Genomic DNA, 15,572 nt, shown 5'->3' with positions numbered 1-15,572 from the left:
CCCAAGCCCCCTAATAATTTTCATTGCCCTCTGCTGGACTCTGTCCAATTTGTCCATATCCTTTCTGTAGTGGGGGGCCCAAAACTGGACACAAGACTCCATATGTGGCCTCACCAGTGCCAAATAGAGGGGAATAACCACTTCTCTCGATCTGCTGGCAATGCTTCTAATTTTGTAGCCTGCGTTACAAGGTATTTATGTGCCAGATACGCTAAACATTTGTTTGCCCCTTTGTGCTTCGGCCACCATTCCAGAGGACATGCTTCCATGCTGATGACATTCACTAAAAAAAGTGTTAATTAAATTTGTGACTGAACTCCTTGGGGGAGAATTGTGTGTCCCCTGCTCTGTTTTGCCCACATTCTGCCATATATTTCATGTTATAGCAGTCTCAGATGATGACCCAGCACATGTGGTTCATTTTAAGAACACTTTCACAGCAGATTTGACAAAACACAAAGAAGGGACCAATGTGAGATTTCTAAAGATAACTACAGCTTTCAACCCAAGATTTAAGAATCTGAAGTGCCTTCCAAAATCTGATCGGGACGGGGTGTAGAGCATGCTTTCAGAAGTCTTAAAAGAGCAACACTGCGATGCAGAGACTACAGAACCTGAACCACTAAAAAAGAAAATCAACCTTCTGCTGGTGGCATCTGTCTCGGATAGTGAAAATGAACATGCATCGGTCAACACTGCTTTGGATTGTTATCGAGTAGAACCCGTTATCAGCATGGGTGCATGTGCCCTGGAATGGAGGTTGAAGCAGCAAGGGACATATGAATCTTTAGCACATCTGGCACGTAAATATCTTGCAATGCCGGCTACGACCGTGCCATGAGAACACCTGTTCTCACTTTCAGGTGACATTGTAAACAAGAAGCGGGTAGCATTATCTCCTGCACAAGTAAACAAACTTGTTTGTCTGAGCGATTGGCTGAACACGAGTAGGACTGAGGGGACTTGCAGGCTCTAAAGCTTTACATTGTTTTACTTTTGAATGCAGTTTGTACATAATGCTACATATTTAAGATCAACTTTCATGATAAAGAGATTGCAGTACAGTACTTGTGTTAGGTGAATTGCAAAATACTATTTTTTTTACAGTGCAAGTATTAGTAATCAAAAATAAATATTAAGTGAGCACTGTACACTTTGTATTCTGTGTTGTAATTAAAATCAATATATTTGAAAATGTAGAAAACATCCAAAAATATTTAAATAAATGGTATTCTATTATTGTTTAACAGTGCGATTAATCTTTTGTAATTAAATTTTTTAATCGCACGATTAATCACAATTAATTTTTTTAAATTGCTTGACAGCCCTAAAATATACACATAGGGCAGTGTCAGAAAAACTGATGTGAAAGTTGCTCCCATTCCAGTCATTCTTAGCAGACAGAACTTTCAGAAGCTTCTTTTGAATAAAAGGTACCATTAAACACTGTTATATCAAAAATGTAAAGCCTCACTAGGTTTCACTCACTATATGCTACATTACTTTTTAAACATACAATTTTTCAAGGATTTAAAGGACTTGCAAAGTACTGAATTTGACATCTACGCCAACCTATGAAGAGACCTATCCCACACCTTGCAAAATATCAATCTTTCTTGCCTTCCACTCCAAACATCATAAAAGGTTTCCAGGTTTAATTATCTATAACACTTTTGTTAGGCTAGATGTCACATATTGATAAATGTATTGGGCCAGATCCTCAGCTGATGTAAATTCTCCTAGCACTATTTGCTGCAAAGGGGGCCAAGACAATTAGCACCAGCTGGGAATCACCCCGTAGTATTAAAGGCTTTGTGAATAGAAGCGAACAAGGTGTGCGTTACTGTTTGTAGTAGCAGAAAACCAGAAAACTTTGCTTTTTGGTGGTTTTAGAATCATTAAAATGTAAGGCTGGAAGGGACCTTGACTAGTCATCTAGTCCATTTCCTCACTCTGAGGCAGGATTTAAGTATATCTAGACAATCCCTGACAGGTGTTTGTCTCACCTGTTCTTAAAAACCTCAAGTGATAGGGATTCCACAACCTCCCTACGTAGCATCTTCTAGTGCTTAGCTATCCTTTATAGTTAGAAAGTTTATCCTAATATCTAATCTAAATCTCCCTGGCTGCAAACCAACCCAATCACTTCTTGTCCTGTTCTCGGTGGACATGGAGAACAATCAATCAACAATCTCTTTATAACAGCCTTTTACAGATTTTCAGACTTCATCATGTTCCCCTCTCAGCCTTCTCTTCCCTGGACTAAATAAGCACAGTTCTTTCAACCTTTTCTCATACATCATGTTTTCTACCATATCATTTTCTTTCTTATCATTTGTGGTGCTCTTCTCTGGACTTTCTCCAATTTGTTCACTTTCTTCCTGAAAGTGGGGTGCCCCAAAACTGGACCCCTATATATCAGCTGAGGACGCCGCAGTGCTAAGTAGAGCAGGGCAATTACCTCCTGCGTCTTACCTATTATATATTATATGCCTTTTAATACATTCCAGAATTACATTTGCCTTTTTAACAACAGCATCATCTTGTTGACTCACATTCAATTTGTGATCCACTATTACCCCACATTCTTTTCTGCAGTACTACCTGCAGCCTTGCTTGTTAAAAAAAAAAAGTACAAAAATTAATAATTTTACTGTTTGTTGTTGTCGGTTGTTTTTTTTTTTTTGTAGATCTCGCAAAGAAATTGTAATCTGGGTCAGATAAACTATAGTGTGCTCACTTGGGAACAAAACTTTTCTGCTTTGGAAATGGACAATTGAAAATCAATTGATATATTTTTCTGGCTGTGTTAACCCAGAGTGAATGTCTCCTCTCCAGCATTCTTAGTTGACAGTGAGATCTGGGAGAAAGAGGCAAGTTTTTTGAAAGTAAAATGAGGAGAAATATAAGCCATCTTGATAAAATTAAAGTGATAGACCAGAAAAAAAATCCCGGTATTTTATTTGCACATTTAAAAATGGTTTTTGTTGTGTCTGAAAATAACAGCTGTATTTTTGCTTTTCCTGGAAAGAGGAACTGTTTTTAGGGACGCTGCAAATAAGGTTTGTTCTAACTGTGGGAGTTTAAAGACAGGGAGCTTAAATATTTAAAGGAATCAATGTGTTGTTGCACTCACTGTTGCAATGCCTAACTCAGGAGCAGAAGTCTCATTTTCAAAAGGGATTTAGGCACTCAGGGATTTAGGGTCCTAAGTGACTAAATCCCTTTTGAAAATGAGACATCTGTTCCAAAAGGCAGGTATACACTTAAAACAGTGTATCGGTGCAGCTGCACTGCTGTACTGCTTTAATTAAGATGCTTTAAGATGACGGGAGAGAGCTTCTCCCAGGGGCTCAGTTAATCCTCCTCTACAAGACCGACATAGCACTGTCTACACTGGCACATAGGACAGTATAACTGTGTTGTTCAGGGCTGTGCATTATGCACACCCCTGAGCGATGTTGTCATACTAAAGTAATTCTGTAGTGAAGATCGGGGTAAGTCAGTTAAACATTGCAACGGTGAGTGCAGCAATGCATAAATACCTTTAAAAATCTGAGCCTGGTTCTATAAAAATAAAACTATCAATAACAAAATGCAATAGGGCAAAAAGGGGGTTATATTATCATCATTACTAAGGAAATAACTCAGATCATTATCTCTATTGAAAGAACAAGATGGCAACAAAATCTATTCATTGTGAAAGATTCAGTTAATAGCTTTTCATGCCTCATTTATGACATACTTTGGTATAAATCTACTGAAATGACTGAAGTATACAGTGCTGGAGTGACACTTAATTTGTTATTAATGAATATTCTTTCTAATTGAAGAGTTTTTCCTTCTCAAAGGAGCACAGCATCAGTATATCCAAAGTCTTAAACTATTTGACTTTGAAATATATTTCCTTGGTGCAATCATCTTGTGATTAGACTGTAGATTGAGTAGTTGTTGAATTCTATCAACCATAAAGAATTTATTTCTTTTGGAATAAAAAGTGTTTAACTGTTATTAGGTGGATACTGTATAGCTGAAGCTTGGAAAAATCACTCGCATAGGATAACTCAACATCCTGAATTCCTTTGCTGTTTATTGCTGTAATGTAAGTCATACTGAGGTTATTTGACATTAGTAAGGATGTAATGTGTATCCACAGAAATTCCATGGTAATGTAATATTAATTAATTTTCACTTGTAAATTATTACCCTTACATATGTAATATCTAAATTGGTGACACTTGAAAGTGTCCATTATTATGAATGTATTAGGTCTTTAATGTAATAGGACTAGTTATAATTAATTCAATGTTGCAGGCTCATTTACTGGCACACAGCCTGTGCTCCATGGTAGCTAACATCTAAAGAGACAGGTTTTAGAAGTGATTTATTTATCTACAAAATTGATGTTGAGGAAGTAGACTATAAGCACCATTGCATATGGGATTTTGACAGTTGTACTCACTGCGCTTCAGCTTATGTAAAAATTCACAGCAACATTCGAGTAGCAAAACATTAAAGTACAGTAATTCCTTTGGCATTCATTAAAATAACATTAATCATGAACTCTGCTGGTGTTAATGTTGATTTATTCTGAAACTTTAAAATCAATAAGAGTCCATAATTAACCAGAGCAGGAAAAAAGACTTTGACCGAGTTACTTTATATTAACTCTGTCAGTTCAGTTTAGTGTTAGAAACTTTTTGAGGCATTTTAACAAGAATCTTCCTTAAATATGGATCAAACAGTCAAGCCTGTAGAGAGAGAGAGAGGAGGTTCTTGCACATTCTGGCATTGGCTAGTATTAAAAATTCCTTTAAAAATGTATGTTAAAAAATATATGGCGGCACTTGATGACAAATGGGATTATTTTCATGTTAATTGGTGCAGTGGGATTGACAAAACTGATAAGTAAATGCTTTGGTTTTGTGGAGCACTAAAATTTATAAACATCTCAGAAGGGAATTCTCATAGTGTAGTGGTTCAGAGTTTGGATTCAGTTTGGATGAAATCTAAAATTTTGGACTGTGATCCATACCTTATTCAAATTTTCTGAATTTATCAGTCTTCCATGCCCGCAAACGTGGTCGCTTGGTATCAAATATAACAATTAAAAGTAACTTAAATATTGTTCTGCTATAAAATCTGTTCATTTATTTTAAATAAAACACTTTTTCTGAACTAGAATTAGGGACGGAGCCAGCACCACTTAACAAACAAATTTATAGTAAGTGCACTTGCTGGAGATGTACTTTGTTCCTGAAAAATACACAGAGTTTATTGAAAATATATCAGAAATGTTCAGCTTGTGTTGGGAGAAGCATACGTGTGTTTTGAAAGAGAGAAGTCCTTGTAGAGGGGTTCAGGAATATCCTAACTTAGGTACACTTAAAAAATACTTTGCACTTGGGCAATTTGGTGTATGCCAAAGAGAGAACATTTACAAGTCTTTTCAAGACTCCAGAGGCCATTCATATCTGACAAAGATGATTTAGCAAATCTCAGGGAAGAAGTGAACTATAACAATGGCAGAAAGAAAAGGAGTACTTGTGGCACCTTAGAGACTAACCAATTTATTTGAGCATAAGCTTTCGTGAGAAGTGAGCTGTAGCTCACGAAAGCTTATGCTCAAATAAATTGGTTAGTCTCTAAGGTGCCACAACTACTCCTTTTCTTTTTGCGAATACAGACTAACACGGCTGTTACTCTGAAACCTATCAATGGGAGAGAAATCCTTCCTACCTTCACTTAGATTTTGTAACAAAATAATAACAAGGAGCTCTGGAGAACCCCTGAGAGCCACCTTTAGTACATCACTACCTCTAGATTCTTCTGCATATTTATTATCAGTGGCAGAGAAACCTAGAGTCTGGATAGTAGTGTTCTTAGCTGCTAACTCCTTTGGACTGTTTTACATTAATAAGATGTGTACAGTTAGTATGTTGGAATAAATAACACGTACATTGTTCTGTTTATTTAAATATGGTGCATTAAATTAATTTAAGTAACACAAATGAACAGCTAGTAGTTCTTTTGGGGTCAGCCACAGAAAGTCGTATGATGACTGCAATTGTAATGAACATTCAACTCAGTAAAACTTCAGAAATCCAGGACCCCACTCCAGTATTTAAAGGAGCACTAAATTCTACAGTGCTATGGCTTGAGCTGAAGAACTGTTAATTTATAAAATCTATTTTCTCTCGGCAGTCATTATCAACACAGTCATGTGCCTGTGCAACATGTGCCAATGCATGAGAGATGCCCCCCTCAAGTTTGTAATTCTTGAAATAACTACATTTTCTTAGGTTACTTTGCCAATGAACTGGCATGACCTGGGTATTTCTTATGTGCCTTGGAAAAGTAAAAATGGCTCTGATAATTGACGTTATTGTCCAAAGGCAGCATTTCCTCTCTCTGGTGAACAGAAGATCTAGTGAGAATTATTGGGATGGAATTATTGCAGTGAGACCTGGCACGCAACAGCGAAACATGCCAAATAAGGGTTTCCTCCCTCCCAGCCTACTGTACCGGGAAGTATGGGAAGATTGTTGGTAAGTATGTAATAATATATTTAGCCATCTAAGGTGCTGTACAGTCAATTTTATATGAAGTGTTACATTTGTTGTACACTGCTGAAACGTGTGGTTAAATGTAGTGAAATACATATTGTACACATACATAAAGTAGGAAGTTTTAAGAACTGGGAAAGCTGTCCAGTCTCACACTTGTGTCTTTAAAGTGTACCAGAATGTGACCATCCTGGTTTTTCGTTAGCCTTACCAGTCCCCTTCTCAAACAGCCTAGATATTTTTTCGACTCCTTTTCTCTGAGTCAGTCGCTTTCCTTGTTAATGTATTCAATATGTTTATCACCCTTTGAATGCAGTAGTAGTTCCTGAATTCCTTACTGATTCCTGGATTACTATATTGTGGCCCCCTAGCTTTGAATGTCTTACTGGTTTTAAAAAATGTACATTGAGCTTTGTAACAGGGTAGCAGATTTTAGGAATACTGGGGCTGCTCTTCTGAGTTACATTAATACCAGATGCTAGAACCCTGCACAGAGGTGCAAAATTATTTTTGTTGATTTACTTTGTCAGATCAGCTGAGAGTCCAATTAGCTTTTACCCAGGAAGAATAAAGGGTTTCAGCCGCTCTCAGGCAGACATGACCAGGGGTCAAGACAAGAGAGGTCCTGTAGGAAACAAATGTCAGAACAGTTAAGCTCAACAGAATTCTTAGGCTGAGGTTTGTTTTGTTGTTGGTATAGCTAACAATTAAAGTAAACACCAAGAACAGCGTAAGATTGTATGAGATTGCATGTGCTAGGATATAGATATTCAGGCCTGTCTGTAAAGGCCTATACTCTAAGAATTTAGGTGTATTCTTATCACTTGGCTAGTTATAGAGGTATAAAAGAAAGAATCAAAATAACTGTCTGCCGGTGTAAGAGCCTTCTCTTACTGTGAGAGTCTGAGGCCCTGTTCTTAGGCTAAGGCCTTTGGCTAAGCAACAGAGCTGGGAAGCGAACGGTCACATCCTCACATTCCAAACTAGTCACATTGAAATAAGGTGTTATTGGGCTGTTAGGAATACAATCCTATCCTGATAATGCCTATTGCCTCCAGAGAAAGGGAAGTGCCTAGAAAATGTAAAAGGAAACTTAGTTTGATAGCATCCTGTCTGGCAAGAACTCACTTATCAATAGCTGGGATGTGAAATCCTCACTTCTGTATTGTTTTGTCATTATAGTTCTCACTTTGCTATTGTTTGTCTGTATAATCTCTGTCTGGTTCTGTGATTGTTCCTGTCTGCTGTATAATTAATTTTGCTGGGTGTAAACTAATTAAGGTGGTGGGATATAATTGGTTACATAATCATGTTACAATATGTTGGGATTAGTTTGTTAAATTTCAGGGAAATGATTGGTTAAGGTATAGCTAAGCAGAACTCAAATTTTACTATATAGTCTGCAGTCAATCAGGAAGTGGGTGGGTGTGTGGGGTGAGTGGGGGAAATGGGAACAGGGAATGGGGGTGGGGAAATTGGAATCATGTTTGGCTAAGGGCAGGAATGGGAATAGGGACACAGGTGTAAGGCTCTGTGGTGTCAGAGCTGGGAAGGGGGACACTAAGGAAGGAAACTGGAATCATGCTTGCTGGAAGTTCACCCCAATAAATATCGAATTGTTTGCACCTTTGGACTTTCGGGTATTGTTGCTCTCTGTTCATGCAAGAAGGACCAGGGAAGTAAGTGGGTGAAGGAATAAGCCCCCTAACAGCATGTGTATTAGGAAAAGGGTAGAAATGTCACCATTTACCAACTTCTAAATCCCATTTACCAAATCTAAATCCAGTAGGGATTTTCAGGTTCCTTCAGTGTTTTTTTTTCTTTAAGTTTAAATCTTTTATCGGGTTTTTGTGTCTTTTCCCCTCATAGTTGGGTTTACTTTAATAACTTTATCTTGTTACTTGCATTTTTAAGAACTGGCATAATCTGTTGAACTGCAGAAATAGTGGGTCATGATTCCATTCCTGAGGGCAGAAGATAAAAGGGCCCAAAATATTTTCTGATCTTAGCTTGTTCCATTCATATGATTTCCCCATTCTTGACATTTGTCCCATTCCTTATTGCCACGATACCATCTGGGCGTAAAAGCATATCAAAGTGCATTAACTAACTGTGAATGTGCATCAACAAGGTCCACATAGACAATTAGAGTTCAGTAGACTAGTTCTGGGTAGATTCACACCCCAATTTGCTATGAACTAAATTTTCACGTATACACACCCTAAATGTGTGATAGGCTCTTCCATGTTTTCTTTTCATATTGTCTCATACTTTGAGAGTCAGAAGCACATCACATCTCTGAACATACAGCAATTTCAAAATGGCATAAGCAAGTCTGAGCCCCACATTTGTTCCATAAAAGTTCAAGGGGAAATGGGCCAGAGGTGGTCACAATGCTCATGGAAGGTAGCAGTAAGGGTAAGAGGGGTTTAGTAACTGAACATCCATTCCCCTCAAAAGATCAGTTCTTATTTTACCCCAACCAGTTAAACCATCCATATTCATCAGAACAAAGCTGGATGTGAAACCTAAAACCACAATGCTGAAGTAATGGGAAGTAATTTGTTTCCACACAAATATAATTTTAATATTTCAGGCCTGCAGCTAAGTTTTTTGTTCCCTTTTATAATTAGCTGAATATATATTTTTCAAACTCTGCATAGTAAAATTCCAAAATAGAGAATGATGATCAGAAATCCAGGAACTCACCAGGTCAATGCAGTAAAGAAATTAGAAACTGAAAAAATATGACGGTTAAGATGAGTCTTAAACATGACAAATAAAATGTTTTGAATACCAAATAATTTATGCAAAATGTTACAAAATCTGAAGTGCTAAATAAATTGTTGATACAATGTACTCTATTTTGACATTTTGTTTACACTTAAAAGATAGTGAATGTAGAGTCCGTTGTATACAATATTCTAAAGGTATTTTTCCTATAATAGTTGCTTTATTCTTTTGTACAAACAATTTGAAATGCAATTTTAAATTTAAATCTTATTTTGTGAAGGCACACTAAAATATGTTGGGCGAAACATCCAAAAATAGACTTGTGGTTATGTAATTTCTCTTTATTTTTTAAAAAGTTGCTACTACTGTACAAAACACTTTTTTGTTTTAACCCTTTGAAGGCTCTTGGGTTCCTTTTCTATTTTTCACTGTCAGCATGGCATATTATTTTTCTAAACTATGTAATCTTTCATGATTACCACATGAGTGTATTGTAAGAAATGTTGTCTCAGGATGGTGTTTATAGAAGCCTTGAAGCTTTAAAACAGAAGAATGAGACTGAAGAATTCTTCAATCCATAGATTAAATGGTAGACATATTATGGGCTCATAGAAATATTATAATTTGATTTATCTTTTTGTATTTCAAGTTTTTTTTTCATAACTTGATCTATCAGAACATTGAAGGGCTATTTATCTTTACCTTTTGTTCTAAATTATTTTATCTTTTTAACAAAGTGGATGTTTTCTGCTTTTGAGTTTTTATAATTTTAACCATTAGAAAATGCTAAGAGTAGTATAGCTCTGCACAGAAAGGAAAAATAATGGTGGGCCTGATCCCACTGAGGTCAATGGTAATTGACTTCAATGGCAATAGGTTTTGGCCCTAATAAACTGGCTTGTCAACTTCTGACTGTGTTTTCAAAATACTATGTGGGAGGCAAGAGGAAAAGTTCTGATTTTTGTGTGTGCGCTCGTGTGCATGGCTCATCCTCAAGACAGTTTTGAAAATGAATCCTAATATGTGGAATGAAACCTTAAAATAAAAATCAGATGCATCTGAGGTGATGGATGATTTCTTTCAGTGCAAATCTTGTAAAGAGACAGCTGACTGTTATGGCTACCCACCCATTTTATCCTGCAGTACAATAAAACTTAACAGAACTGTATCCTTGTCAGTTAACCACGGCATCTTGTAAGTGTATGAAACCTTGTTGCTGTGGTTACTGCCTTTGTCTCCAGTGTTTTTTTTATCCATGGTTCATTTTTTCTTTAATACAGTACTATACAAAGGAATAAAATAATGAGTCATTCAGAAATGTGTTGTTAAAATATCCCTCTTTATCGTTACATTTCACTGCTTTAGAATTAACTTTCACAGGCTGTTAATTCAAGGCAACAGTTAAGTCTGAGAAGAACTGTTAAAAATTCTGTGATTTTTGTTTTCGTTTATAAGAAAAACTTGTCTATGTAATTGAAGAACTTCTTACAAGTTTGAACAATTAAACCCTTCTTTTAGTGAATGTATTATTTCTGGTACAAGTAGATAAAATTCTACACAGTAAGCATGGTAAAAATTGTGCATGTTCTGCACAGCACAGAATTTTAGAGTAAAGTTTTCTGGGCACAAAAGCAGTAACAAAACTGTCCCTACAAAACTGAGTAGCTGAATAACACAAGAAATAATTTTTGTTAATTTAAAACTTTAGAAACTGAAATTTGTAAAGTGAGATGTAATTCAGTTCTGGTACTGTACATACCAGCTGTTCTCAGTAATTGAAACTTTACAGTATGAAAAAATACATTAGATCTGTACAGTTTTTACAGGTAGGTAGGATGAGTTTTGAAAAAAGATTTGCTTTAAGGGTCATACTCTGCTTTATGTCAAAAATACTGCACAACTTAGCTAATTACAAATTGTAGACTTGAAACAATTCATGTCTTCATGTATAACTCTTGGTTCTCTTTTAATTAAACAGGGGTTTCAGAAACCATTTTAGAACATCTTCCTTGTTTTGTCCTTCAAGTTACATAGGTTGGTTGCAGCCCTCTGTTACAAATGAAGTCAGTTAAGCTAGCTGCTGACTGTGTTCACTGATTCTTGCGGCTGTTGTTATTGTGCTGAGATCCAGATCAGTCTCTAGGTGTGTTTCCATTGTTTCTTCCTGTGCATTACATTCATAGGGCTTATGAGCAAGGAGTTCATGATGCACACCACAGTAACTTATTGTGGGTTGGTCATAGGCGAGAAATGTTGACACATTCATAGATAAAGGTATCTGGGGAAAAACAGATATGAAAAATAGACAGTTAGCAAAAGACATAATTAACTTTTGTGATGTGAATTTGATGATGATGAAAGTGAATATCTAAAAACATTGGCTAGCGCCAAGAATAGTGCTTCCCATAAGAACTTCCCCTCACACCTTTGCCAATGCTCTTCAAACCTTACTGGTATCATCTTTGATGCCTGGTGCTGGGCCTAGGGATTTGTTTGTGAAATTTTGTGTATGGCAGAGGAGCCACAGAAGTGTCTTAAAGATGCAAATCAAGGCAAATAAACTTTCATAATATATTTAGCAAATGCAAAATGTAAACCACCAAAAATGTATAGGGGACGGGGAAGAGACGTTACCAAATTGGTAAGACATGGAATATTTTAAGTGGGATTTACTTGGCTGCCCAACTGCAAATAAGTGACTAGTGGACATTTCCAGACTGCATCAGATTTGGTAGCAACTTTATAAAGTGGATAAATATCTACTACAGGTTACCACTTTATTACTATTTATGACTTAAGGATAGATTTGAATCTAGCAGGTTTCCATAGGTGAAAGGCCTGTTTGAAGAAATAGCTGCATTTCATTATTTTTACCCCTACAGTTGGAGCCTCCCCTCACTTTATTTCATATAAATTAGGATGTCATTTAAATTTTTTTTGTGACTATTTTCATGAGGATTTCAAAGAATGTCATATATAGTTATCACAAATATATTTCAGAACCAGAGATGAAGAGAATATAGACCTTAATTATAAACATTTCTACTAGCAATTCTTTCTTGCTAATAATATAAATCTGAAGGATGAAAAATACAAAAAATGATTATAGTAAAACGGTTGATATGAGTAATGCATGTATAGTATTTTTTTTAAAAAGATTTAGTCAGCTATCAACTTGCATTTTATGTATGCCACAGAGAACAGCTTGTAGATTTGTCACTTTTATTGTTCTGTTTCTGCTCCAAAATAAACCTGTTTTGAAGCTTGACTGGAACTTTATAGAACTAAATATAAAGACAATTCCAACACAGAGACTTATATTTAATGATGACTGCTATTGACTGAGTGTGATATTTTTAAATTTTTTTAATTCTAAAAGCATTCCAAATATTAAATGGTTGAAATAATAAAAAGCATGAATGTTTCTCCCTTGCAGTAACAACTTGATGTACTGGGGATGCTGTATTTTAGAATAATTTCAACAAGAGGACAGGGTTCAGAACATGTTAATGTGTCAGAGCAGTAAAATTGACCACTTAAAAATGATTTTTTTTACCAAATTCAAAGAATCAAAATAAAAAGTCTCTTTTTAAGCATAGTTTTAAATCTTATGCAACTCATCTATTATGGCCTGTGGTACATGATTTTTGTCTATCGCTCAAAAGTTTTGGTTGATCCCATACATATTTTTTTTAAGTAGGGCTAAAATAAAATCCTGCAGTCATTAGGCTTTTTGTAAGGAGGACCATGAGTCAAAACTTGGCGCTGACTGCAGAATGCAAGCCCCGATTCAGTAAAGTATTTTAAAATATACTTAAGTGCCACTGATTTAGGGTCTAATTCAGCTCCTAGTCTTTTTATTAACTTCCACTTTGGGAATAATGAATTGAGAATGGTCCTTAAATGATTCCTCAACATTTAGATGACATTAGGAAAACATGTAAAATTAGACTAATTTATCAATTTACAGTATTTATTCTCCAGTCAGATGTAATTCTTACTATTGAGGAGAGTGATTTTTCCCTTTTTTTTTATACTCTGTCACTGTCCCGTGCTTGTACTCCTTATGTAGACAAAACTTAATTAATTCAAGCAATTCTGCATATGCTCTGTTCCCTAAAGGACAGGTAACTTAAAGTGCAAAACATAAATATGGAATTGAATCCTAATAGAAATGTCTTCATGGTCTCTTAGATTTTAATGAAAAACATATCCTTCCTGTGTCACTCTTTTTGGTTTTCATTACTAGTGCAGTGCTGTGATACTAATTAGCCTATATACCTGTGGATGCCTTCACTATCGTATATATGTCTAATCCTTTTTTGTGAACATTGTTAAACTCTTAGCTTAATTGATCCCCTTCCTGTTCTTTAAGGAATGATCAGACTTCTCTGGTTCAGTTAGGTGGAACCCAGCTAAGGGAATTACCTCTATTGCATCTTTGTTTCCTCCCATCACGAGACTACCTCCCTTAACTAGAGGTTCAGAATCACCAATTCTGAGGTGGGCCTTCTCTATAGTATCCCTATATCTGCCACACTAAATAATCTCATCTCTCTCTCTCTGCTGCACTATTTCAGCAACTCTGGTTTTAAGCATCTATGCTTGGGCCCTGGGAGCCACAAACTGCTTCTACCAAGTGTGTACATGTACCATTTGGCCATAAAGTAAATAGCAGTACTTTTTTGCATTGTGCACGGGCTAGTCCTCCCTACCTGATTAATTTGCTATTGGTGTTCTAGTCTAGGTCCATACATAATGTGGGCTTTGTACTCTGTGGTTATGTACTAAGTTTTAGCTTCTAGTTCTTTGAGTGATGGTCTCTATGTGTATACCACTTTGGGGGTGCACATGCACCTAAGACCAGAACATTTTTATTTGCAGTTTTGATGCTGCCTCATGCTCTGAACTAAGGGCATAAAGGAAGGCACAGACCACCTCTCTAAGTCCTTTCTACCACTCGTGGTCTGATACAGAGCCCCTCAGTGTTCACAGCTTCACTAGCATTCCTTAGTGGCCTTCCTGAGTGCTATCACCTCTTTCGGAAGAGTGGGTGAGCCCAAGGCCCGAATGATGGACCCTCCCTTCATGGCCTTTCATAAGGATAAGGTTTCTTTGAGGTTACACCCCAAGTTCATTCAGAAGGTTCCCTCCCAATTCCACATAGTTCATGTCAAACACCTGCCTGTTTTCGAGCCTAACCTCACATTACCATTCTCTGTTGAATCTTAGCTTTCTACCTGCAAAGGACGTGACCCTTCAGTCTCCAAGACTTTGTTTCTATCACTGAATGGATGAGGGGGAAGCAATCTCCTCACAAAGACATTCTAAATGAATTTCAGATTCTCCTTTTCTATAAACTCGTGCAGACTCCTTCACCTCAAAGTGTCAGGGTCCACTTGGCCAGACTTTTCTTCAGGGTTTTCCTCGCCTGGAGATCTGTGGAGCAGCACAGTGGGTTCTGTGCATACGTTTGCTAGACTTTACACCTTTGCTAGACTTTACATAGGGGCCTCTTCTGTGGACATAGCCTTCTACAGCAGTCCTGCAGTCTGTGGGGTAGCATTGTTCCTCGCACACTCCACTTGGATGAATACTGTTTGGGTCCAGTGGATCATTGCTCAAAGAAAAATGAAAGGTTACTTCCCTTCAGTAAATGGAGTTCTTTGAGATGTGTGATTCCATAACCCACCCTCCTTTGCTTTGCTTCAGATCTTTTCCTAAGGTGATTTGTGCTAGAGAAGGAATTAGAGGTCTGTGCCTCTCCTTATGCTCTCAGTTTGGCATCAAGGAGGCTCAGGACACAAGCATGGGCCAACAGGTGCTGCTAGTAAAAAAAATATCCAGTCTTAGGTGTATGGAGTGCATGTACACTCCCACAGTGGAATGCAGATAGGGAATCACACGTCTTGAAGAACTCCAGTTACTGTAAGGTAAGTAACCTTTCTTTACTTGTTTATTACATTTAATCCAATGAACTTTCTCTACTCCACTAAGAATTTATTAAGCTGTCTACCTGAAGGGCTGAATTGCAACTCAGTCCTAACTCCCCTGTCTTTTCTCTGTGCCTTGCGGTATCAAGGGTGCCCCAGCTAAAGACTATATGCTCACTAATTAAATTTGTGTCTATATCTAACCAGTTCAAAGCATGAGGACTTTACACCCACATGAAAAGAAATCTTTAAAAAAAATTATATGTGTGTAAGCTTTAACATGACATCATTCTTTTAAGGTTCATTTTATTTGTGAAGCTTGGGGCACCCAAGGGACAGC

At 36.9% G+C, this 15,572-nt stretch overlaps 2 protein-coding genes across 10 annotated transcripts in view; one reads left to right on the top strand and one right to left on the bottom strand.

Annotated features, from left to right (window-relative positions):
* The window catches only part of CTNNA3 (catenin alpha 3), a 946,302-nt gene that overhangs the window by 262,851 nt on the left and 667,879 nt on the right, over window positions 1–15,572 (top strand). The gene's annotated exons all lie outside the window — the stretch shown is intronic.
* LRRTM3 (leucine rich repeat transmembrane neuronal 3) overlaps window positions 9,626–15,572 on the bottom strand; it is a 122,920-nt gene continuing 116,973 nt past the window's right edge. The window contains exon 3 of the mRNA XM_075130841.1: window positions 9,626–11,577. Within this exon, the coding sequence (XP_074986942.1) occupies window positions 11,368–11,577 (210 nt within the window). The 3' untranslated portion in view covers window positions 9,626–11,367. The remainder of the gene's footprint in view (window positions 11,578–15,572) is intronic.

Source organism: Caretta caretta, chromosome 7 (genome assembly GCF_965140235.1).
Source record: "Caretta caretta isolate rCarCar2 chromosome 7, rCarCar1.hap1, whole genome shotgun sequence".
Taxonomy (NCBI): Eukaryota; Metazoa; Chordata; order Testudines; family Cheloniidae; genus Caretta; species Caretta caretta.
This window is presented reverse-complemented; position numbering and strand designations above follow the sequence as displayed.